Source organism: Penicillium lagena, assembly GCF_028827675.1.
Source record: "Penicillium lagena strain IBT 129212 chromosome Unknown utg000006l_segment0_segment0, whole genome shotgun sequence".
Lineage (NCBI taxonomy): Eukaryota > Fungi > Ascomycota > Eurotiomycetes > Eurotiales > Aspergillaceae > Penicillium > Penicillium lagena.
In genome coordinates, this window is record NW_026623227.1 from 2,940,049 (window position 1) to 2,960,531 (window position 20,483).

At 55.3% G+C, this 20,483-nt stretch overlaps 10 protein-coding genes across 10 annotated transcripts; 5 read left to right on the top strand and 5 right to left on the bottom strand.

The window, feature by feature from the left end:
- Positions 1 to 470: 470 nt before the first annotated feature.
- On the top strand, positions 471 to 1,946 carry N7510_009338 (ubiquitin domain-containing protein DSK2; the record flags this gene model as incomplete). The annotated part of the gene is made up of 2 exons (XM_056981263.1): positions 471 to 938; positions 993 to 1,946. The coding sequence occupies 2 exons, from the start codon at positions 471 to 473 to the stop codon at positions 1,944 to 1,946; spliced, it is 1,422 nt and encodes a 473-aa protein (XP_056831472.1).
- A 1,077-nt stretch (positions 1,947 to 3,023) lies between these two features.
- Positions 3,024 to 4,067, bottom strand: N7510_009339 (uncharacterized protein; the record flags this gene model as incomplete). The annotated part of the gene is made up of 2 exons (XM_056981264.1): positions 3,024 to 3,567; positions 3,631 to 4,067. 2 exons carry the CDS (start codon positions 4,065 to 4,067, stop codon positions 3,024 to 3,026), a joined length of 981 nt encoding a protein of 326 aa, XP_056831473.1.
- A 1,047-nt stretch (positions 4,068 to 5,114) lies between these two features.
- Positions 5,115 to 9,267, top strand: N7510_009340 (uncharacterized protein; the record flags this gene model as incomplete). The annotated part of the gene is made up of 6 exons (XM_056981265.1): positions 5,115 to 5,169; positions 5,228 to 7,032; positions 7,088 to 7,308; positions 8,000 to 8,112; positions 8,166 to 8,533; positions 8,587 to 9,267. The coding sequence occupies 6 exons, from the start codon at positions 5,115 to 5,117 to the stop codon at positions 9,265 to 9,267; spliced, it is 3,243 nt and encodes a 1,080-aa protein (XP_056831474.1).
- A 595-nt stretch (positions 9,268 to 9,862) lies between these two features.
- Positions 9,863 to 10,310, top strand: N7510_009341 (uncharacterized protein; the record flags this gene model as incomplete). Its single annotated transcript, XM_056981266.1, has 2 exons — positions 9,863 to 9,904; positions 10,026 to 10,310. 2 exons carry the CDS (start codon positions 9,863 to 9,865, stop codon positions 10,308 to 10,310), a joined length of 327 nt encoding a protein of 108 aa, XP_056831475.1.
- Positions 10,311 to 10,931: 621 nt separating this feature from the next.
- Positions 10,932 to 12,763, top strand: N7510_009342 (putative choline sulfatase; the record flags this gene model as incomplete). The annotated part of the gene is made up of 2 exons (XM_056981267.1): positions 10,932 to 11,342; positions 11,402 to 12,763. The coding sequence occupies 2 exons, from the start codon at positions 10,932 to 10,934 to the stop codon at positions 12,761 to 12,763; spliced, it is 1,773 nt and encodes a 590-aa protein (XP_056831476.1).
- Positions 12,764 to 13,558: 795 nt separating this feature from the next.
- Positions 13,559 to 14,936, top strand: N7510_009343 (nitrilase; the record flags this gene model as incomplete). The annotated part of the gene is made up of 4 exons (XM_056981268.1): positions 13,559 to 13,664; positions 13,732 to 14,033; positions 14,091 to 14,556; positions 14,626 to 14,936. The coding sequence occupies 4 exons, from the start codon at positions 13,559 to 13,561 to the stop codon at positions 14,934 to 14,936; spliced, it is 1,185 nt and encodes a 394-aa protein (XP_056831477.1).
- Positions 14,937 to 15,181: 245 nt separating this feature from the next.
- Positions 15,182 to 17,429, bottom strand: N7510_009344 (uncharacterized protein; the record flags this gene model as incomplete). The annotated part of the gene is made up of 4 exons (XM_056981269.1): positions 15,182 to 16,281; positions 16,332 to 16,532; positions 16,593 to 16,786; positions 16,918 to 17,429. 4 exons carry the CDS (start codon positions 17,427 to 17,429, stop codon positions 15,182 to 15,184), a joined length of 2,007 nt encoding a protein of 668 aa, XP_056831478.1.
- Positions 17,430 to 17,566: 137 nt separating this feature from the next.
- On the bottom strand, positions 17,567 to 17,977 carry N7510_009345 (MBL fold metallo-hydrolase; the record flags this gene model as incomplete). Its single annotated transcript, XM_056981270.1, has 1 exon — positions 17,567 to 17,977. The coding sequence occupies one exon, from the start codon at positions 17,975 to 17,977 to the stop codon at positions 17,567 to 17,569; it is 411 nt and encodes a 136-aa protein (XP_056831479.1).
- Positions 17,978 to 18,012: 35 nt separating this feature from the next.
- N7510_009346 (uncharacterized protein) lies at positions 18,013 to 18,809 on the bottom strand (the record flags this gene model as incomplete). The annotated part of the gene is made up of 2 exons (XM_056981271.1): positions 18,013 to 18,505; positions 18,613 to 18,809. The coding sequence occupies 2 exons, from the start codon at positions 18,807 to 18,809 to the stop codon at positions 18,013 to 18,015; spliced, it is 690 nt and encodes a 229-aa protein (XP_056831480.1).
- Positions 18,810 to 19,259: 450 nt separating this feature from the next.
- On the bottom strand, positions 19,260 to 20,435 carry N7510_009347 (glutamate decarboxylase; the record flags this gene model as incomplete). The annotated part of the gene is made up of 1 exon (XM_056981272.1): positions 19,260 to 20,435. The coding sequence occupies one exon, from the start codon at positions 20,433 to 20,435 to the stop codon at positions 19,260 to 19,262; it is 1,176 nt and encodes a 391-aa protein (XP_056831481.1).
- Positions 20,436 to 20,483: the final 48 nt, after the last annotated feature.

Below are 20,483 nucleotides of genomic sequence, written 5' to 3' on the forward strand. Positions count from 1 at the left end.
CGCGATTGCAGTCCAGGTGGTATGACTAGCACCAATATCCCATTGCTGCTGGACGGAGCCAGATGAGGGCGAGCTCCCAGTGCAAGAACTCGGAGGCAAAGAAGGGTGTCGCGTCGAAGCAGGTTGAGGTGTAGCTGTGGAGCTTTCGTGCAAAAATTCCAGTGCGCAGGGTGTGTCACCTGACCTGTAACGATCGGATTCGACCGCCTTCTGGCATTATTATATAAGCTGGGTGATAGCACATGGAGCATCATCGGCAAAGATAAGTCTGTCCACTCTCTCACCTCTTCTTCCTCCTTGCTCTTTCCTATTCCTCTCCCCCTCTATCTTCTTTGTTTCTTACCGGGCGCTGTCCTCGGCAGGCCATTGCCTTTTCTCTGACAGTATCTTCCCTCTCTCCTCCCTAAGCGCTGAGCCGCCAACCCCACACTTGCGGTCTCCTCAAGTGCTTCTACCTCTCTATTGCCACCATGGCCGACGATGCTGGCACAGCCGATGATACATCCATCACCTTCACTGTCAAGTCCTCTACCGATGCCAAATTCACTCTGACCCTCCCGCTCTCTACTCCGGTGTCGGAGCTCAAGGAGAAGCTCTCAAGCTCCGAGTATGCGGATACTCCGGCAGAACGGCAGCGCTTGATCTACTCTGGAAGAGTACTCAAGGATAACGAGACATTGGAGTCCTACAAAATTAAGGATGGGCACACTATTCATTTGGTGAAGAGTGCGGCCAGCAACCAGCGCCAAAACCCGGCTGCCCAGTCGGCTAGCACTGCCCCTGCATCTGCTGCCGGCACTACCGGCCAACCTGCAACTGGTGTCCCTACCAATCTTGCTGCTGGTACGGGCAACAATCCTCTCGCGGGCCTGACGGGTGCCAGATATGCTGGGTTTGCTCAACTGCCTGGCGCGGGTCTTTTCGGCCCAGATGGCGGGGTAAGTTGATCTCTAGCCTTCTTGAACCTGTATACTGACAACTGGAATGCTTAGATGGGCCCTCCCCCAGATACCGAATCGATGCTGAACATGCTGGACAACCCCCAAGTTCAATCGAGCCTCAATGAGGCCTTGCAAAACCCCGCCATGATCGACATGATGATCAACCAAAATCCCATGCTCCGTGATATGGGTCCGGGTGTACGACAGATGATGCAGAGTCCAGAATTTCGCCGTATGTTGACCGACCCCAACTCGCTGCGGCAAATGATGCAAATGCAGCGTGCGATGGGCGGTGGTGGACTCGGCGGCGAGAGCGCATTCCCTGCGCCTGGCGTGACAAACACAACTCCCGAAGACGGTCAAAACGCACAGCAGCAGAATGCGCAGGCCAATCCATTCGGTCAAATGGCGCAGAATCCCTTTGGGAATCCCTTCGCGCAACTCTTTGGTGGCAATCCTTTTGGAATGCCGCCCCCGACTTCCGACGCCACCGCTGCTGGCAACACTCAACGTGACGGTACTCAAAATGCCACCACTACCACCTCTGCCGAGGGCACCACTAGCACCGAGGGTCAAAACGCACAACCGCCTCAGAACCCGTTTGCTTCTCTGCTCAACCCCGCTCTTTTCGGTGGTGCTGGTCAAGGCAACGCTGGTCAAGGTGGCCAAGCGGGAATCAATCCTTTCAACCCTCAACAGAATCCATTCCTTCGTGATCCTGCCATGCTCCAACAAATGATGCAGGCGATGGGCGGAGGTCAGGGTGCAGAAGGTGGTGCCAATCCCCTAGCATCTTTGTTCGGCGGAGGCGGCGGGTTCGGTGGTGGTGGCTTTGGTGCCCCTCAACCGCCAGATAACCGCCCCCCAGAGGAGAGATATGCAGAGCAGCTCCGCCAGCTGAATGATATGGGATTCTATGAGTTTGAGCGGAACATTGAGGCGCTACGCCGAGCCGGTGGTAGCGTGCAAGGAGCCGTGGAGTATCTCCTGACCCATCCGTCATGAAGTACTCGCATGGTGCTGCCTTGGGTGTCTTTCATTTCTTGTGACCATCTTCTGGTCCTGTTTCCCTCAGTGTATTTTCATGGCCTGCGCTTTTTGTTTCCCTATCTCGGCGATAGCGACGGTCTGCTTAGTGGTTATGACTTTCTCATTCCCCTTTTGACATGCCTCATCAATGCAAATCATATCTCTCTTCTTTTAGATCTGCTGGTGGTAGCTTGATTGTTTGGGTCAGTCTCTATAGCAGTTATCTTTTTTCGCGACTATCTGGAATTGAGCATAATCCATAGATCGCATGGCACTTCAACCTATAACTTACACTGTTCATCCGTAAAGATAACTATACCTTCTCTATTCTCTATCTCAGTCAAACAAAGAAAGATCGACGAAAAGGACCCAGTAAATCGTTCTTCTACCTTGATGTACATTCTTTCGGAAAGGCCTCCTACGAGAATTCAATAGACTATAGCGCAGCATCATACACTTTTCTTGGGGGCGGGACGCATAGTACAAACGGCCATGCAGGCCTAGTCGAATTGAATTATGCAGAAAGGGTGCGTGCATCGCGTAGTAGTCGCTAGCATATTTAGAAAGAGAAGAAAATATTTATCGACAAAAAAAAAATTGCCCACTGGCGGAATCGAACCGCCGATTCATCATGTCGGGCATTATACGAGTGACGCGTTCTACCACTAAACTAAGCGGGCGTTGTTACTCAGCTTTTGCTGTTGTCAAAATTATGTCCACAGCTGTACGATTCCTACTTTGGAATTTGTGTCCTACTTTGGATGCAGTGCACACACAGCTTTCAACCTCCTCGACTCTAATTCTACAGACAGCTTTCACTATTTCGTTATCAACCAAATGTCCCACTGTACTACTCTTTATTCTGTGCCCATTATTGCTATTTTCATGGATTTTGGGTGCTGTTTCCCTCCTGAGATGAATGTCGTAGTTAGTGGGTACGCTGCACATCTATATATCCATTTCTCGTACTCTACAGTGGCGGTGTATCTGCGAGGATAGTTTCCATCATCCTATACAATCAATAGAAAGCTCCAAAACCAGAAGGAGAGACACTTACGCAGCAGGGTACCGAGTACCTTGGATCTCCGTTTGCTCCACTAGAGTCCGAATGCCTTGCACTTCTTGGTCACTCAAATGAAGCAGCGTAGAGGCCGCGTTTTCGTCCATTTTGGCGGTTGACTTTGTACCCGGGACAGGGATGATATCTAATCCTTGCGCCAGCAGCCACGCAAGAGCGACCTGTGCTGGGGTGCTTCCATGGGCACAGGCTACGTCTTTCAATCTCTGCACCCACTCCAAGATCTTGGGGAAGTTTTCCTCAGAGAACTTTGGCAATGTGCAGCGCAAGTCATCCTTGGGAATATCTGTGTGAGATTGGAACTGGCCGGTCAGAAGACCGCGCCCAATAGGGCTGTAAGCCACGACGGTTACACCCAGCTCGCGGCAGGTTTTCAGGATCTCCGAGGTCGATGATTCGATGTCTAGCGTGAATAGGCTATATTCCATCTGCAGAGCGGCAATGGGGTGGACGGCATGTGCCCGACGCAGCGTGACTGCTGAGACCTCCGACAGACCGAGATACCGAATCTTTCCCTGGCTAGGACAATGGGAGGTTAGTAATTGCTTTCTTGCATGTTATTTGCAGATTGTTTAGACTCACTTCTTCAGCTCCACCATGGCTTCGACGGTCTTTTCAATGGGCGTGACCCCATCCACCCGATGGCAATAGTAAAGGTCAATGGTGTCCACCCCGAGTCTTTGGAGGCTCTTTTCACATGCAATCTTCACGTACTCGGGACCAGACCGAAAAGAGTGCCTTCCATCAGGCTGGCGCTGGAGCCCAAACTTGGTGGCTAGGAAAATGTCATCACGCTTGCCAGATCGCTTAATCCATTCACCGACGACATCCTCGCTGTCGGCATAAATGTCGGCCATGTCCCAAAAATGCAGTCCGGCGGCATGTGCATGCTCCAAAAGGGCCACTTTTTCGTCGAGTGTCCCAGCTGGTCCATAGAATCCGCCGAGGCTTCCGAAGCCGAGACCGACGGTAGTGACTTTGGGGCCATCTCGGCCCAGGGCTCGTTGGGGAAGAGGCATTGTAAGTCGAGAGGCGTCGAAAGACGATAAGGGTGGAGGAGAGAGCTTGTGCCAGTTAGAGCAATACAGATGAGGATTTAAATACGCATAGGTTCCAAATGCTGACCATCATACTATGGATCGCCTGTCATAAGCTATACCCGTTCGGTTATCCGACAATCGTCCTTTTGGAAAAAGATATTCAACCGACTGATAACCCCACGACAAAAATAACATATGTCAGTTTGCACATCAGTTCCTTGACTGGGACATTGTCGAAATACAACTGATAAGATATTGATTTGTTCCTTTCGCCTGGGGTCTTTGCCCGCAGCAGTATTGTTATAGCGTGGCTCGGCTGTACCAGATATATATCTCCCCTCCATAGCTATGCATTTTCTGCCACATTCCCCCCAGCAATAGTAATCCCTTCATTCATTCACTGATTCCTCCCATGCACATAATAACAATACAGAATCGATCAACTACGTATACTCGCTCCCCACTATCGCTTGATTGGCTCTGCGCCAATGCTTATTTCTGCCCCATTTTCATGCTGCTTACATAACCCTGTTGACACGGTGGACGAGGTCTCGATCATTCTCCTCTTTCCTTTCTTTCCCCCAATCCCGCTTCTCTTCATCTTGTTTGTTTCTAGTGGCCATCTCCTCGATCTCGGTCTCTGTGGCATTCGGTGCCAGTTACACTCGTTCTCCACCCGATCGTTGGGGTGTTGGCCCGCGACCTGAACCACCCGATCCCTGGGCCTTGGCCTTGGTTGCGGTGCGAGTTCCCTGTGCTACCAGGTCCATACCTTCCTAGATCTGCGCCGGACTCATACCCGAGACCTTCTATCGTTATCGTCCGCCCCGAAGTCGAATCGCCGCTCACAGCCCACACAAGGCTGACTGGCGACAAGTCAGTGATCTACACGACTTCGTCCCATCCGCCGCCTTTCTCGCCCCGTTTGATGTGCATGCTCCATTTTCTTCTCTGGGCAGTGCGAGCAAAGTTAATCCTTTGATTTCGATATTCATAATGAGTCCTCGGGTACCACGCCCTCCTAACATGGCGCTATGGCTGTTGTTGTTTGTGTCTTACGCCTGGGCATTCTATATCCCTGGTAGGTGTTTGTGAACTGGGTTGAACCTGCAGCACTGACAAGGGCATTTTCTCTCCAGGCTACTCAATCACTCGCTACAACGATGGCGATCCGATTCCTCTTCTTGTCAATAAAATCTTCTCCGACCACACGCAATTGCAATATGCCTACTTCGACCTCCCCCTTGTCTGTCCCCCGAGTGGCAGAAAACATGGTGGTTCGCCCTTCGGATCTGGGCAGAGCATCTCGCTCAATCTTGGCGAGGTGCTTCGCGGAGACCGCATCATGACGTCAGATTTCGAGCTGGAGATGGGCAAGGATGTCGAGTGCCAGTCGCTCTGTACCCGTGAAATCAGCAGGTCGGATGTCAAATGGGCTCGCCAACTCGTCAGGGATGGATATGTGGTTGAGTGGATTGCGGATAACCTGCCAGGAGCTACAAGATTCGTGACGGTTGACCGCAGCCGCAAGTATTATGCCGCTGGATTCAAGCTCGGTAATCAAGACATCTCACCGATCACCAGTCGCCCACGATTCTTCATAAATAATCACTTTACCATCCTGATCCGATGGAGGAGTCAGCCAGAGGGAGGAAAGGTCATTGTCGGATTCGAGGTCTACCCCAAGAGTATCACGGCAGAGAACCGCAAAGAAGACGGTTGCCCCAAGGCCGTCCACCAGGAGCAAGAAGGACTGCAGCTGTACATTGCACCCAACACAGCCCGACTACGCGAGAAATACCCCGGGTCGTCGTACATCCCTGAGGATGACGACGAAGATGACGGCGCCACGCTGAAGATCCCTTATACGTACTCGGTCTACTTCAGCGAGGAGAACGATATCGACTGGTCGAACCGTTGGGACCTGTACTTCACCAACCAGGAAGAGGGCGCGATGACCCACTGGCTCGCGATCGTCAACTCTCTGACTATCTCCACAGTGCTCGGTGTGACCGTCTTTGTCATCTGGAGTCGAACGGTCCAAGGTGATATCAAAGGACGTGGCGATGGGGCCATGGAAGAGCGGAAGCTCAAGGTGCAGTCCAGGCGGAAGTCTGGCCGGCACGCAGAGAAGAAAGGAGAGAGTCTCTTGGATCAAGACGCAGATGTGGAACACGACGCAGATATGTCTTCGGACGATGAGCTCCTCGAGGATACCAGCGGCTGGAAGCTTCTTCATGGCGATGTCTTTCGGACGCCTGCCTACAGCGGTCTCCTTGCCCCGCTGGTCGGCTCGGGTATGCAGTTACTGTTTATGGTGACAGGCCTGCTTCTCCTTAGCTGCTTGGGAGTGCTCAACCCCAGCTTCCGTGGTGGCTTCGTCAGTGTCGGAATGGGTCTTTTTGTCTTCGCCGGCCTTTTCTCCGGCTACTTCTCGGGGCGACTTTACAAGACTTTTGGCGGGGCAGCCTGGCGGAAGAATACTCTCATCACCGCGCTGCTTTTCCCCGGATTGTCATTCTGCCTTGTTCTCATCCTCAACTTGTTCGTGTGGGCCCAATCTTCTAGCACGGCAATCCCGTTCAGTACGCTTGTCGGCCTGCTGGCGCTCTGGCTGCTCATCCAAGTTCCGCTGGTGTACATTGGCAGCTGGTATGGGTACGTGCGAGCGGCACCGTGGGAACACCCATTGAAGACCAATGCCATTCCGCGACAAATCCCGCCGCACCCGTGGTATCTCCAGAGTTTTTATGGACCTATCCTCACTGGTTTGCTCCCATTCGCCGTGCTGTTTATTGAACTCCTGTTTGTGTTCAAGAACCTCTGGCAGGACAAGAGTGGATACTACTATGTCTTTGGATTCTTGAGCGTGGTCTCGGCAATCCTCCTCGTCACGGTCATTGAAGTGACTGTTATTGCCACATACAGCCAGCTGTGTTCCGAGGTGAGTGCCTCCCCCCCCAAAACACCCAGGATCTTGAAGCTGACCTTTGATTTAGAACTACCACTGGTGGTGGCGGAGCTTCCTGGTTGGGAGCAGTAGCGCATTCTGGATATTTGCATACTGTATCTGGTTCTATCTGTTCAGGCTCCACGTCACCGGATTCGTGTCGAGTCTGCTGTTCTTCAGCTACAGTTTCCTCGCCTGCACCGTATACGGTCTGTTGATGGGCACCGTCGGGTTCCTGGCTGCATACGCCTTCGTCCGACGGGTTTATAGGTATGTTTCCATGAGCTGATGGTCAAACAGAGACTGATAGGATACCAGTGCGATAAAAGTTGATTAGCATCCCCCGTTGACACGGATCGACTCGTACATGAATTACTTTTCTTTCCCTTTTCCCTCCACTATTTCTGAATGGTCGGATCTGTCTGATAAGCATCGGTGATGTTTTCCACCACGGCGTATATCGTTTTACTTACTGTCCGTTCTGTTATGTATTTTACTGCGAGTGTCCCCTTAGCGAGTGCAAGTCCAACGTTTTCTGAAACATTTCCATGGCGACACTGGTGGGTTGTTGACTGCACCTTCCCTCTCCCGCGTTCTTTGTGTTCTTTCCACCACCCCGGTCGTTCACAGCCTGGCCTCCGTACATCCTGAATGGGCTTAGACTCTTTCCTTCCTCTCTTCTCCGCATTCACTCGCCCAAGTCTGTCGCTTCACCCTTCTACTCCCACTCATCCCTTCCTTCACCCCACTCGGTCTTGTCTTGCGATCACGTCTGTATGATATTCCTCTCTTCCCCCAGACAAGACCAGACAGGAACCAGTTAGCGTCAGACTCAAGCCCGCCTGCGTCACATACATCTCAGCCATCCTCACTATAAAGACGGCATGGCACTTCCTCCCCACCGACACCTGGTAACAGGGAACCAGCTGGGCTCCATTGCTCCAACTCCAGTCTATTACAGCAAGCTCAAGAAGCTGATTCTGTCCGCTGAGGAGATGAAAACGGAGGGATACAAGGTTACAGAAATTGCTTCGGGTGACCTCCTGCGAATGAGACGCTGCAAGTTCTGTCGCAGTTTGTTTCCTCTCTCGTTTGAAACCACACAGTCAGCTAATGTTTGCTTGCAGAGCGCATGACCAAGCAGAAGAACAAGAAGGAGAAGAAAGATGACAGCCAAGAAAATGGGAAGAAAGATGGTCAGGACAAGGAAAAGTCACCGGATGATCAGCGGACCGCCGCAGACCCGGCGACTCCGCCGAAGAGCGAGGTGGATTCTTCTCAGGTATCTCCTCAGAAGGATTCCTGGTCTTCTTCTATTAGTTCTGACAAGTCTCCCGTCAAGTATGTCATCACCATCGACCCCGAGACGGAAGAGGTGACCGTCCACACGGAGCCCATTTCGGAGGAAGAGCATGTGGAACGCGAGAAGGCTCAGAACGAAAAAGTCAAGAAGAAGCCCACGTGTCAGAACCATCCCGGCAGGGTGAACTACAATGTGAGTTATTTTCCGCCAGCGTTTGTTACAGACATAGTGACGATGCAACGCAGAAATGGACCTGTTGCCAGAAACCGGGATCCAGCCCGGGATGTGTCGAGCGAGATCAGCACGAAGCCTATGAAGAGGATAGTGTGGGCCGTCTCGAGGATGAATGGAAACTTTACGAGACTCCGCGGTTCGTGCGCGGCGCACGGCTGGCCGTTGCCCTAGACTGCGAGATGGGCGTCACCAGAAAAGGCGAGTCGGAACTGATCAGGATCAGTGCGGTGGACTACTTCACCGGCTACATCCTGCTAGATACGCTGGTGTATTCCACCGTGCCCATGCTGCACCTCAACACCAGGTACTCCGGGGTTAGTTGGCAGATGCTCAACAACGCACTAGCGACGCGCAGATGTCTTGTGAGTCGTGAGCAGGCGCGACAGCAGCTGTGGCAGTTTGTGGGACCCGAGACCATCGTTATGGCGCACGGAGGTGCGGCCGATCTGCTGGCCTTGCGGTGGATCCACCGTCGCATGGTCGACACGTTCCATGTCGAGGGCACTCATGAGAATCCGGAGACGGGCCGCTCGCTGAAGAACCTAGCTGCCGTTCGATTGGACCGGCGGATCCAGGAGGGGCGCCGGGGCCATGACAGCATCGAGGATGCGATGGCGTGCCGGGAGCTCACCCATTGGTACATGGAGCATTTGGCTACACCGGCCACTGAAGCTGCTCCAGCTACGAGTTAGTTCGAAGCTAGGAATTCGGAACGGGCGTTGCTTAGGGCTTGCTTAGGGATTGCTTAGCGGCGGTAGTGAGCTATCCTGAGAATGTATTTTTTTTTTTAGCCAATTACTGAGGTTATCCTTCCGTATTGCTTCCCCTACAATCATCTACGAATCTCCGAGGTTCCTGCTCTCAGACCACATAGCCCCTTAGGCCACCCCCTTTCCCGTGTTGTGATTGCCCCCTCTGATATCAGTGGCAAGATGTCTCCGAATGTTGCACTGAGAAGATCAGCCTTGATTGCGCCATACTAGATCGGGTGAAACCATCCCGGCCATGCAAGATGTGGCCCCGGAGTGGAGTGACACAGGGCCTTCTGGATGGAATGGTGCCGCGAGCCAAAACAGCGGTGACGCTGTTGCACGGCCGCAAATCCGGGGTGGGCAGACCGCCCCCATGGCGTGCTTTCGCAGGCAGATGAGAAAGCGGGCGGAGCGATGAGGTGATGGCAGGGGCGTTACCGAATGCCTTTTCCATGACAGTATTTTTCTCTCCTCTGCCGTGTCTTCATCCACATACTCCATCGCACTGTTCACTATGTTGTATAGCATCCTCCACATGGCCACTCCTACAGAGATTTGCTCCTTCGCTTCGCCTATAGTGCCCTTATCTGGCCCCTGATTGGGCGGCCAGATAAGCAAGTGGGCCTTCCCTCCGGGCTAACCGAACCAGGCAAGTCGTGACACGAGCCGGTGGATCCTGTGGTATTGCGCCATACAAGGGTCTGAACAGGCACCATCTGGACAACCACACCACCACAAGGCGAGTGTCTTCAACTCCGGCACTGACGCTTGATCATCGACTGTCCCCACGTCTTCCCAAGATTTGCCGCAGTGACTATTTTATAGCCCTTAATGTGAACCAAATGGTCCCGTCATTACGTCTGCATGCCGGTATTGCGGCTGTAACTCGAACTATACGCATGCGGTCCAAGCCAAGTGGCGACGGCCGCCCCCCCCCTGGGGCCTTCGGAATTGAGTCGCGCGATGCGAATGGGTTCGAGTGACCCCTCCATTGTAGCGCATGACCAGGCTACTTATCGGTTTCCTCTTTTCTTTCTCGTTCGATTTGCCGAGCCTAGTTGCTTTGCAATCACCGAAGATCTAGAATGACAAGAACGGTATACTCCCTTATCCACACTAACGGTACTGCCGGTACCGACCGTGACGAATCTCCTGTCGATCAGATCACACCATCGCACCGCACGATGGTGCTATCTTGCGTCTTCAACTGCGCTGCGACGACGTCAGCCCCAGATCATCTAGATTGTCCCCTGATCTCCCTTGCAGGGGGGGCGGGAGCTACTGTACATTTCTTTTTTAAGTCTTCTGCCAGGTGTTCGGACTGTACGATTATTATTATTCGGCGATACATACAACATACTTGTAACATAAACTAACGGGGGCCGATCAATAATACCGTCTATACTTCCCGGACTATCGTTCGCTTTCCCATTCCAATTTTTTTTTTTTTTTACCTTCCTTTCAGTTGTTCCCCACATCCACGTCGGCCTCGTTCATATATCAACCCTCGCCCTCCTCCGGCCTTTTTTTTTCTCTTCCATCTCTCTCTCCCTCCTTCCCACCCGTTTCTGGTCACCCATCCCCACCCCAAGAAGACCGCCACCATGGAGACCAAGAAGCCCAACATCCTGTACATCATGGCGGACCAGATGGCCGCACCCTTGTTGTCGCTGCACGACAAGAACTCGCCCATCAAGACGCCAAACCTGGACCGTCTGTCGGCCGAAGGTGTCACATTTGACTCGGCGTACTGCAACTCGCCGCTGTGCGCGCCATCGCGCTTTGTAATGGTCAGCGGCCAGCTGCCCTCCAAGATTGGCGCCTACGACAATGCGGCGGACCTGCCCGCCGACACCCCAACTTATGCTCACTACCTGCGCCGTGAGGGCTATCACACTGCTCTTGCTGGCAAGATGCACTTCTGTGGCCCGGACCAGCTGCACGGCTATGAGCAGCGTTTGACCAGCGACATCTACCCCGGTGACTACGGATGGTCCGTCAACTGGGACGAGCCAGTGAGTAATCCCGAACTGCCGAATGAGAAAGATCAGTAAATTTAACCGACCTGCCACAGGAAATCCGTCTGGACTACTACCACAACATGTCCTCGGTCATGGAGGCCGGACCCGTGGTGCGCACTAACCAGCTCGATTTTGACGAGGAAGTCATCTACAAGTCGAAGCAGTACCTGTATGATCACGTACGCACTCGCACTGATCAGCCATTCTGTCTGACGGTGTCGATGACGCACCCGCACGACCCCTACGCCATGACCAAGGAGTTTTGGGACCTGTACGAGGACGTCGACATCCCGCTGCCCAAGAACGGCGCCATCCCACACGACCAGCAGGACGCCCACTCGCAGCGGGTCCTGAAGTGCATTGATCTCTGGGGCAAGGAGATGCCCGAGGAGAACATCAAGGCCGCTCGCCGCGCCTACTACGCCGCCTGCACCTACGTCGACACCAACATCGGCAAGCTGCTCAAGGTGCTGAACGACACCGGCCTTGCGGATGACACCATCATCGTTTTCACCGGTGACCACGGTGACATGCTCGGCGAGCGTGGTCTGTGGTACAAGATGACCTGGTTCGAGAACTCGGCTCGCGTGCCCATGCTCTTCCACTACCCCAAGAAATTCGCCCCCAAGCGCGTGCCCGAGAACGTGTCCACCATGGACCTGCTGCCCACCTTCGCCCAGCTGGTCGGCGCGCCCATCATCCCCGAGCTGCCCATGGACGGTGTCTCGTTGGTTCCCTACCTGGATGGCTCTGATGGCCCCAAGACCGACACCGTGTACGGCGAGTACATGGGCGAGGGCACGCAGGCCCCGCTGATCATGATCCGCCGCGGCCGCTGGAAGTTCATCTACTCGACCCTGGATGAGCCGATGCTGTTCGACCTGGTCAACGATCCCGAAGAGAAGGTGAACCTGGTGGCCGGCCTGCCGGTTCCCTCGGCGTCTCACAAGCCCGCGGCCGTCAAGCCCGTTGCCACTGCTCTGGCGCCCCAGTCCCTGCCCACCCCTCTCGAGACCCCTCGCGTGTCGCCGACTCCTCAGCGCGGCAATCAGACCTCGTATCCCTTCCCGGGAGGAGTGACTCCTCCGCGCACCCCCAGCCCGTCTAAGCGGGGCAACCTGCCCGCCACTCAGAACCCAGCGAAGCTGCTAGCCTTCTTCATGGAAGAAGTCCACTCCAAGTGGGACCTGGAGAAGATCCGTCAGGACGTGCTGACCTCGCAGCGCCGCCGCCGCCTGGTCTACTCGGCCCTGATCAAGGGCACCCCGACGTTCTGGGACTGGGAGCCGCGCGTCGACCCCAGCACCCAGTACGTGCGCAACCAGGGCAAGGGCGTGCTGGACGACGTTGAGTTGATCTCGCGCTGGCCTCGCGTGCTGCAGCAGGCCGCCACTGCCAACGGCATCTCCATCTAAAATTCTTCACTGGAGCATGTTCACCCACGCATTGACATCGTTTTGGTCTTCTTCTTGCGTTTGAGCATCTCATCTTTTTATTCTTTTTTTATTCTTGGGCTCACTCATCATCTCGGGCTTATTATTTTCTTGATTTACATCGCAAGGCGCTTATACCCGGGAGCATCTCTTTCTATTTGTCCCAATTTTGCATCATCTGTGTGGCGGGCGCTGCTACTACATGAGTTTTTGAATTTTTTTTTTTTTCTGCTTCATGGTTTCCCCGGGTTTTCGCGCGCCTGTGTCTTAAGGGTGTGTTGGGTCTGGTCTGGTCTGGGTTTCGTTCTGGTCTTGGTTATGCCGTGTTGATGAACATAAGGACTTGTGAACAGTTGAACAGATTGACAAAGTACATTATTATAGTTACTCCAATATAATTGTCGTCGACCTATACCGTGATCCGACTACTATTGTAAATCCTAGACTATCGTACTAGGTGCAAATGCCGGGGATGGATCTATATGATGATGTCATGCTGAGCTTCTAGTGCAACCCAATCCGCACGACATGCGTACCTCGTCGACAGTATACTTCTGGTCTTTCCAAAGGACTTTCAGCAATTCAGAACAAAAGCACAGCAACTACATAACTACATACTCCAACTCCATTGACCCCGCACAACCTCGCTAAAAGCAGCAACCCCAACTCGTCGGGTCTCCACTCGCTCGTACTCTCCCACCTCACCTCACCTCACCTCACCTCATAACTACCCTACACATCCAAGGCCAGAAGCAAAAAGAAAGACACACACCCAAGATGCCCTTCCTTACAGTAGCAGTCGCCCAGTCCCGCACCCTCTCCTCCCTCCCCCGAAACCCTCTCAGCCCTGGAACGAACAACCGTCTTCGCCAGCCGACGCGGCGTCCACCTCCTCCTCTTCCCAGAAGCCTATCTAGGCGGGTACCCACGAACATGCTCTTTCGGTGCAGCAGTGGGTTCGCGCGACCCGCTCGGCCGGGAACAGTTCCTGGCATATTTTAAGGCCGCGGTTGATTTGGGCGATACGCCCGCCGGGGCCGGCGAGGATTGGGTACAGCGGAATCTGGAGGTTGCGCCCGGCAAGTCGCACCGTGGCGATGGGACGCGAGAGTTTTTGGAGAGGGTTGCGAGCGAAACGGGGGTTTTTATTGTCACGGGTTTGGTGGAGAGGGCAGGTGGGAGTTTGTATTGTGCTGTTGTTTACGTTGATCCGTCGCGTGGGATTTTGGGGAAGAGGAGGAAGGTCATGCCGGTAAGTAGCCCCAGTCGCCTTCCCTATAATCAACCCTTCCTGACGATTTGTGCGTAGACCGGCTCGGAGCGACTCATCTGGGCCCAAGGCTCCCCCTCCACCCTCCGCGCCGTAACAACCACCCTCAACGGCATCCCGCTGACCCTCGCCTCGGCCATCTGCTGGGAGAACTATATGCCCCTCCTGCGCCAGAGCCTATACTCACAGAACGTGAACATCTACCTGGCTCCCACGGCGGATGCGCGCGATACCTGGCTGCCGCTGATGCGGACGGTCGGCGCGGAGGGCAGGTGTTTTGTGCTCTCGGCGAATCAGTGCGTGAGGCAAGGGGAGCTGCCCAGCTGGGTTTGTAGTGTGGCGGACCCAGAGGACAGGGCGCAGGTTGAAGCGGAGAAGAAGGCCCAGCCTCAGGCTCAGGCTGGGGGGAGGAAGATGTCTGTTACGACGGCGGAGGGACCGCATGAGATTGTTTGGCCGCAGGGTCAAAGTGGTGGACAAGAGCGTGACCAATCGGTGGGAAGGAGTATGTCTATTCCTCTTTACACCCTATCTATATGCCCTGCAAGGACGATACAATTGCTAACTCCCACAGCGGCATCATCAGACTACATCTGCCGCGGCGGCAGCTGCATCATCTCGCCCCTGGGCGACGTCCTCGCCGGCCCCCTCTGGGAAGTCTGCACCGACGACTCGGCCGACAGCCCCGAAGCAGCAATCACCGCGTCGCCCGGTGTGCCCGCCCAGGATGCCGTGGCGGCCGGCGACGGACTGGCCATTGCGAAGATCGATCTGGATGATTGCGAGCGCGGCCGATTGGATCTCGATGTTGCGGGGAGTTATTCCCGTAGCGATGCGTTTAAGCTGAGTGTAGAGGGATTGGATCTTGCGCCACCGCCGCTGTAACGAGTTGACTCTCTATATGTTGTTTTCTCTGTGTGCCCGATTCAGATCAATTAAATCTAAACTCGATTATTCCTACCTTGCTTTACCATGTCAGCATCCGCCAGCGAGTGAAAAAAAGCATGGGATATCAATGTATCAGTCGTGGTCGTCATCGCTATGCGCTATGATGCCACAGGTATCGGAGTTAAAATCCAGTCCCTTCTCCATATATATACACCACCCCCAAGGTATTCCCATCCTCCGCTCTACTCGAGTAACCACACCGGAGCCTTAGCCAACACATTCATCAAAGGCCCCTTATTGCGCACCTCGACGGCAACAAAGCCCGCAAACCGAATGCGCGGGGGACTCTCGGCCTTGTCGTCCGACTCAGTCGCAGATCGACCACTCTGCCCGCCAGCCGGCTTGCGGTGGCCCATTAACGCCCCGAGCATGGATGGTTTCTTGCGGTGAGGGTGCGCAGGCGAGGCAGGGTCTCCGGCGACTGCTCCAGAGTTCGAGTTTGATCCAGATGACGAATCGGCTTCCACTGGTGCACCTGTAGCATTGTGTTCCTCGTGTTCTTGCTCCACGGACAGGGACGGGGCCTGCGGGATGTGCGCCAGCGGCGGCAGACCGGTCTCGATCTTCATGTACGCGTCTTGAGTGGGCGCCCCAGGAGGAAAATACTCGACGCACACGTCGCGGGCTTCGAGCGGGATCTTCTCGGCGATATTGATCGTGTTCTCGATGATCATGCGCACACCCGCCTCCAAACCCGGTAGGCCGGATTCGTGCAGTTGTCCACTGAGGAAAGAAGTAAGCTGCGCGACCAGATGTTCGACAAGATCGGCACGGTGGGCTTCGGCTGCAGGGCCAACGAGAGAATCACCCAGACCGTCAAAAGTTGTGCGGCGCCAGTTGGCCAGTCGCGCCGCCATGTTCTCGCGTTCCTCTTCCGACTGCGCATGCGTCGCCTGTCGCCGCAGGTTCATCTCGAGGCTCTTCAGCTGCAGACTCAGATTCGGCTCCAGAGCCGGGTGGAAATGTCGCTGGAACACCTCCTCCACCAGCCATCGGCTGATCACGGCGCGTCCCAACGCCGTCATTTCTTTCGCTCCTTTGTCCACCGCATCTTCAGTGACATAGCCGTGCAGCCAGTGCGGGATACCGCACCATTCCTTGCGCACCGAGAAGGCAAGGTCCTTGATTGCGCCGTCCAGCCGCTGGAATCGGTTGGTGTACTCGTTGTCGTCCAGCACGGTACGCGACACCGCCATGCGCTGGTGCGCCACTGTGTTCTGGAGGTGCTGCACTTGCGCTTCCTTGTCGAAGTAGTACCGTTTGACCTTGGAGTATTTGGCCTCTTCTCCGGGGTTAGTTACGACGAAAGCACACGGTCAGACGTCAACTTACGCAGTTCGTCGTGTTTCTGTATTAGAGCACGAACATCCAGCTCCGAAATGTCCTCACGACTCCGGCTCGCGTTGGACGAATTGGCATTCACGTTGGTGGGCGTTCTGCGGTCCGCCTCTGTTGGCATCGTGGGATTTACGCTGGCGCGACGACCCGAGTCCTGCGAAGGCGTGCCCGCGCGCCGCTCGTCCAACACTGTCCCTGGAGGCGGCTGCTGCTGTTGTTGCGCCTGCTGCATCGCGTCAGGAACAGTCTGGGCACGTAACGGGGAAGCGGGCTCGGGAGTCTGCCGGGAAGGGGACCGTGCACTCAGGGTTGGAGGGTCCTGCCGGTGAGCTGGGTGGCGTTCGAGGTCCGACTTGATTGGGGACGGGCGGCGCAATTGCTCGAGCAGCGTTGGGTCGGTGCTGGAGCGGTGGAGCGCCGGGGGGATTGCGGGGATTGCGTTTGTACTTCTGGTTGTTGTTGTTGTTGTTGTTGTTGTTGTTGTTGTTGATATTGCGGTTGGCCCGCGTAGGTCGGTTGTGGTTGACGCAAACCCCGATAGGTGTGCTGGGGCTTCTGCTGGTAGGCTAGCGAGGCTGACCGGGGCTCATAAACTTGCGTGGCCTCAAGTGAACGGCCGTGTGGTGGCATAGAATGCTCGCTTTGGTCCTCGTCAAAGGGAGGGGAGGGTGAAGGAGGGAAACGCGGGGAGGTTGGAAGCGAAATCGGATGTGAAATCCGTTTGCCTCGAACGCTGACGGTCACACTGCGCCCTAGAAGAGCGGATGGAGGACGATGCTTTGTGAGGCGACGAGGCTGGGCGTGGTCAGGGGCGACAACAGTGCTGGTCGGGCGGTCGCGATCCTTCAAGTGGGGCTGGGTCTGGCTGAGAGAACGCTGCAAAGGAGGTGACGGCAAGACAAGGTCGACAGTGGTCCTCGGGGTGGAAGGGGCCAGCCTGTCCTCGTATGCGGCGTCAATGTCGGTGGGGTAGCGCGCGTATGGTTCGTCGGGCTGGGGTTGTTGGGCGTCGGCAGACAGAGAGTCGGAAGACGGGAAGACAGGCGAAGGATGCTGGGCAGGAGACTTGGGCTTCCTGCTGAACAAGGGCATCACTGTGGCCGTGGGGAGGGAAGAAGAGAGGCACAAGAGGAAGACAAGGGTGTTCAAGGGGGGACCGAGTCCGTCAGATGGCGGGGCACCGGTTCGATCTATATATAGGAAACTTCGACCCGATGTCAACAAAGGATTCATGGTTCTTCTTCTCTCACCCGGAACCGATACTGGTCCCTTCGATCTAAATACACCACTCTGCCCCGCAATCCGGCCGCTTCCACCATCTTGACAAAGTCAACCAACGGGCTGGCAAACACCTCATAATCATCATAGTGAATGGGGATCGTGATATCCGGCTGGACCAGCTGCATCAGCTGCACTCCCTGCTTGGCATCCATGGTCACCATCAACGCAAACGGCGCCATTCCGGGCGACGGAATCGTGGTTCCGCCCAAATGCGCCAGCATCAGATCGATCTGCTGCCCGGCATACCGCCGCGGGATCTCTTTCAGCTCGTCGACCATCAGCGTGTCGCCTGAGATGTAGATGCGGTAGCCGCATTCGAACTCGGCCCTGTTAGGCGTGCCGTGCCCCAGTTCGAGCATCCAGCCGTTCGTAGGCGGGATCTGACAGCAGTTAGTTAAGACATTGATGAGACAGAAGAGCCTACCGCATTGGCCAGCGCATTCAGCTTCTCCACGATCGGGTTCGGAGGGACGTGCTTCCCCGGCATGCCGGTGACGCGCAGTCGAGGATGCCTGCCTCGTTTGTTGGCTTGCACGCCCTCAATATCAACGAGGACATGCTCGAAGGGATCCAATGCAGCTACGGAGGTGAACGAGTCCGCGCCCTTGGCTGTCAGATGCGCCTGCGCATGCGGGGTGGTGATAATGGGCAGATCCCGGCGCAGGGAGGCCTCGACCTTTTGGTCAAAGTGGTCGCTGTCCTGGTCAGTCGCTGCTGATGGCTGCGTGGGTAGCGCGAACCTAAGTAGGTACATACCCATGATAGTGGGAGAGGAGCACCAAGTCGATCCTCGGCAGTTCATGCAAATCCACCCCAGGTTGAGTCCGGCGGACGCTGGACACGCCGGGCCCGAGATGGACATGGTCACCGGCGTGCAGGAAGTTGGGCTACAGTGTCTCATTAGCCACGGAATCTGTGCCGCTAGGACTCCAAGTTTATACATCGGTCATAAGACGGATCCCTGCCCATTCGCTGCTGCAATTAGGACCGTCACTTAGGGCTATGTAAGGTTCGTACGAACATAATCGTCGTCGCCGTGCCCACAAAGAATAGCGACGCATTCTCCTCTCCAGAAGCCGAGGGATGGAGTTTGATCTCCTTGGCCGGCGGCAGCTCAGCCGGAACGGTCGTCGAGGGAGGCAAGTCCCGGGTAGGAGCGTGCGGGGTCTGGGCGATGGTAATGCACTGCATGATGATGATAATGAAGAAAAGAATAAGAGCGAAGGGAGCCGGATTTCTCTGCCCTTTTTACACAAGGTCGACTCGTATACATGACGTCACGGTTGAACCAAAAAAACAGCATTTCTCATTCATATTGGGCATTTCCTATGTTCACGTCTTACATACAAAACAGAGCTGGGTACAGACGTATACCAAGTGGTACTCAAAACAGTAGGCGGCCAACCATGCCTTGACCTGCTGTTCCGGCTGGGCAGCCCAGAAGTAACCTCATTTGCAACGAAAGAAAAAGTCAGTCAATTAGCAGACACCGTGTGTCTTGCCAGACTTGCCCTGCAGCGAGTGCGTCTCATTCTGGTAGTGCGCGTGGGTGCGATGGTGGCGCGGATGAGCACGCTGGCTCCCCATGTGGCTGGAAACAGGTTAGCGTGTGCAATTGGGCGGGAAAAGGAAACCAAATACTTACGCCTTGTACTTGGCCATCATTGCCTGGTCCATAGAGTCCAGGGTCTGCAGGGCCAGCTTGAAGTCCTGAAGCAGGCTGTCGCAGCGGTTCATGCTAAAGTCCTCGCGGACGACCACGCGCATCAGCTGCAGTTTGTCGCTGTGGGGGGCCATCGTGTACGCAGGCACGATCCATCCGCGCTCCCGCAGCTGGTGAGCAACGGCAAACTCGTCGTACACACGGTCTGGGTTGGGCGGCAGGCGGAAGGCCACCAGCGGCAGGCCCTTGCCCTGGCCCTGGCTCATGATGATCATGCCCATCTGGGCCAGCTGCTCGGCCATGTAGTCGGCAATGCGGGTCAGGTTGACCATGATGGATCGGTATCCGTGCTTGCCCAAGCGGATCAGCTGGTAGTATTGGCCAATGACGTGCGCGGCACCCTTGGAGAAGTTAAGGGTGAAGCTGGACTGGTCCGCTCCGAGGTAGTTGATGTTGAACACCAATTCCTGGGGCAAGTACTCCGGCGAGCGCCACATAACCCAGCCGACACCGGGGTATACCAGGCCATACTTGTGCCCGGACACGTTGATGGACACCACCTTCTCCAGACGGAAGTCCCAGGGCAAATCCGGTTGGATGAAGGGGACGACGAAGCCACCGCTGGCGGCATCGACGTGGATAGGGCAGTCAATGCCGCGCTCGACCAGCAGATCGTTAATGGCCTTGACGTCCTCGTACTCACCCGTGTAAGTAGTACCGATGATGGCACAGATCCCAATGGTGTTCTCGTCCACCAGGTCGACGGCCTGCTTGGGGTCTATCACAAAGCGGGTGTCGGTACAGTAGACATACTTCTCCTCGATATCGAAGTAGCGGGCGGCCTTCTCCCAGCAGACCTGGACGGCGCTGTTCATAACGATGTTGGGGCGCGAGAAGTCCTTACCCTCGGCCTTGCGCTTGTTCTGCCAGCGCTTCTTCATGGCCAGGGTGCCGAGCATAATGGCCTCGGAAGATCCAATGGTCGAAGTACCCATGGCATTCTCGCCGGCGGAGTCGGTCGGGCAGTTGAATAGGCGAGCGATCATGTTGACGCAGCGGTTCTGGATTTCGGCAGAGTGGGGGTATTCCTCGTAGTCGATGAAGTTCTTGCTGAAGGAGTCGGTCATGATACCCTCGATCTCCTCTTCCTGCATGCTATCAGTGGCCGACCGCAGATTGTCTGACACAAGGACCTCGTACCA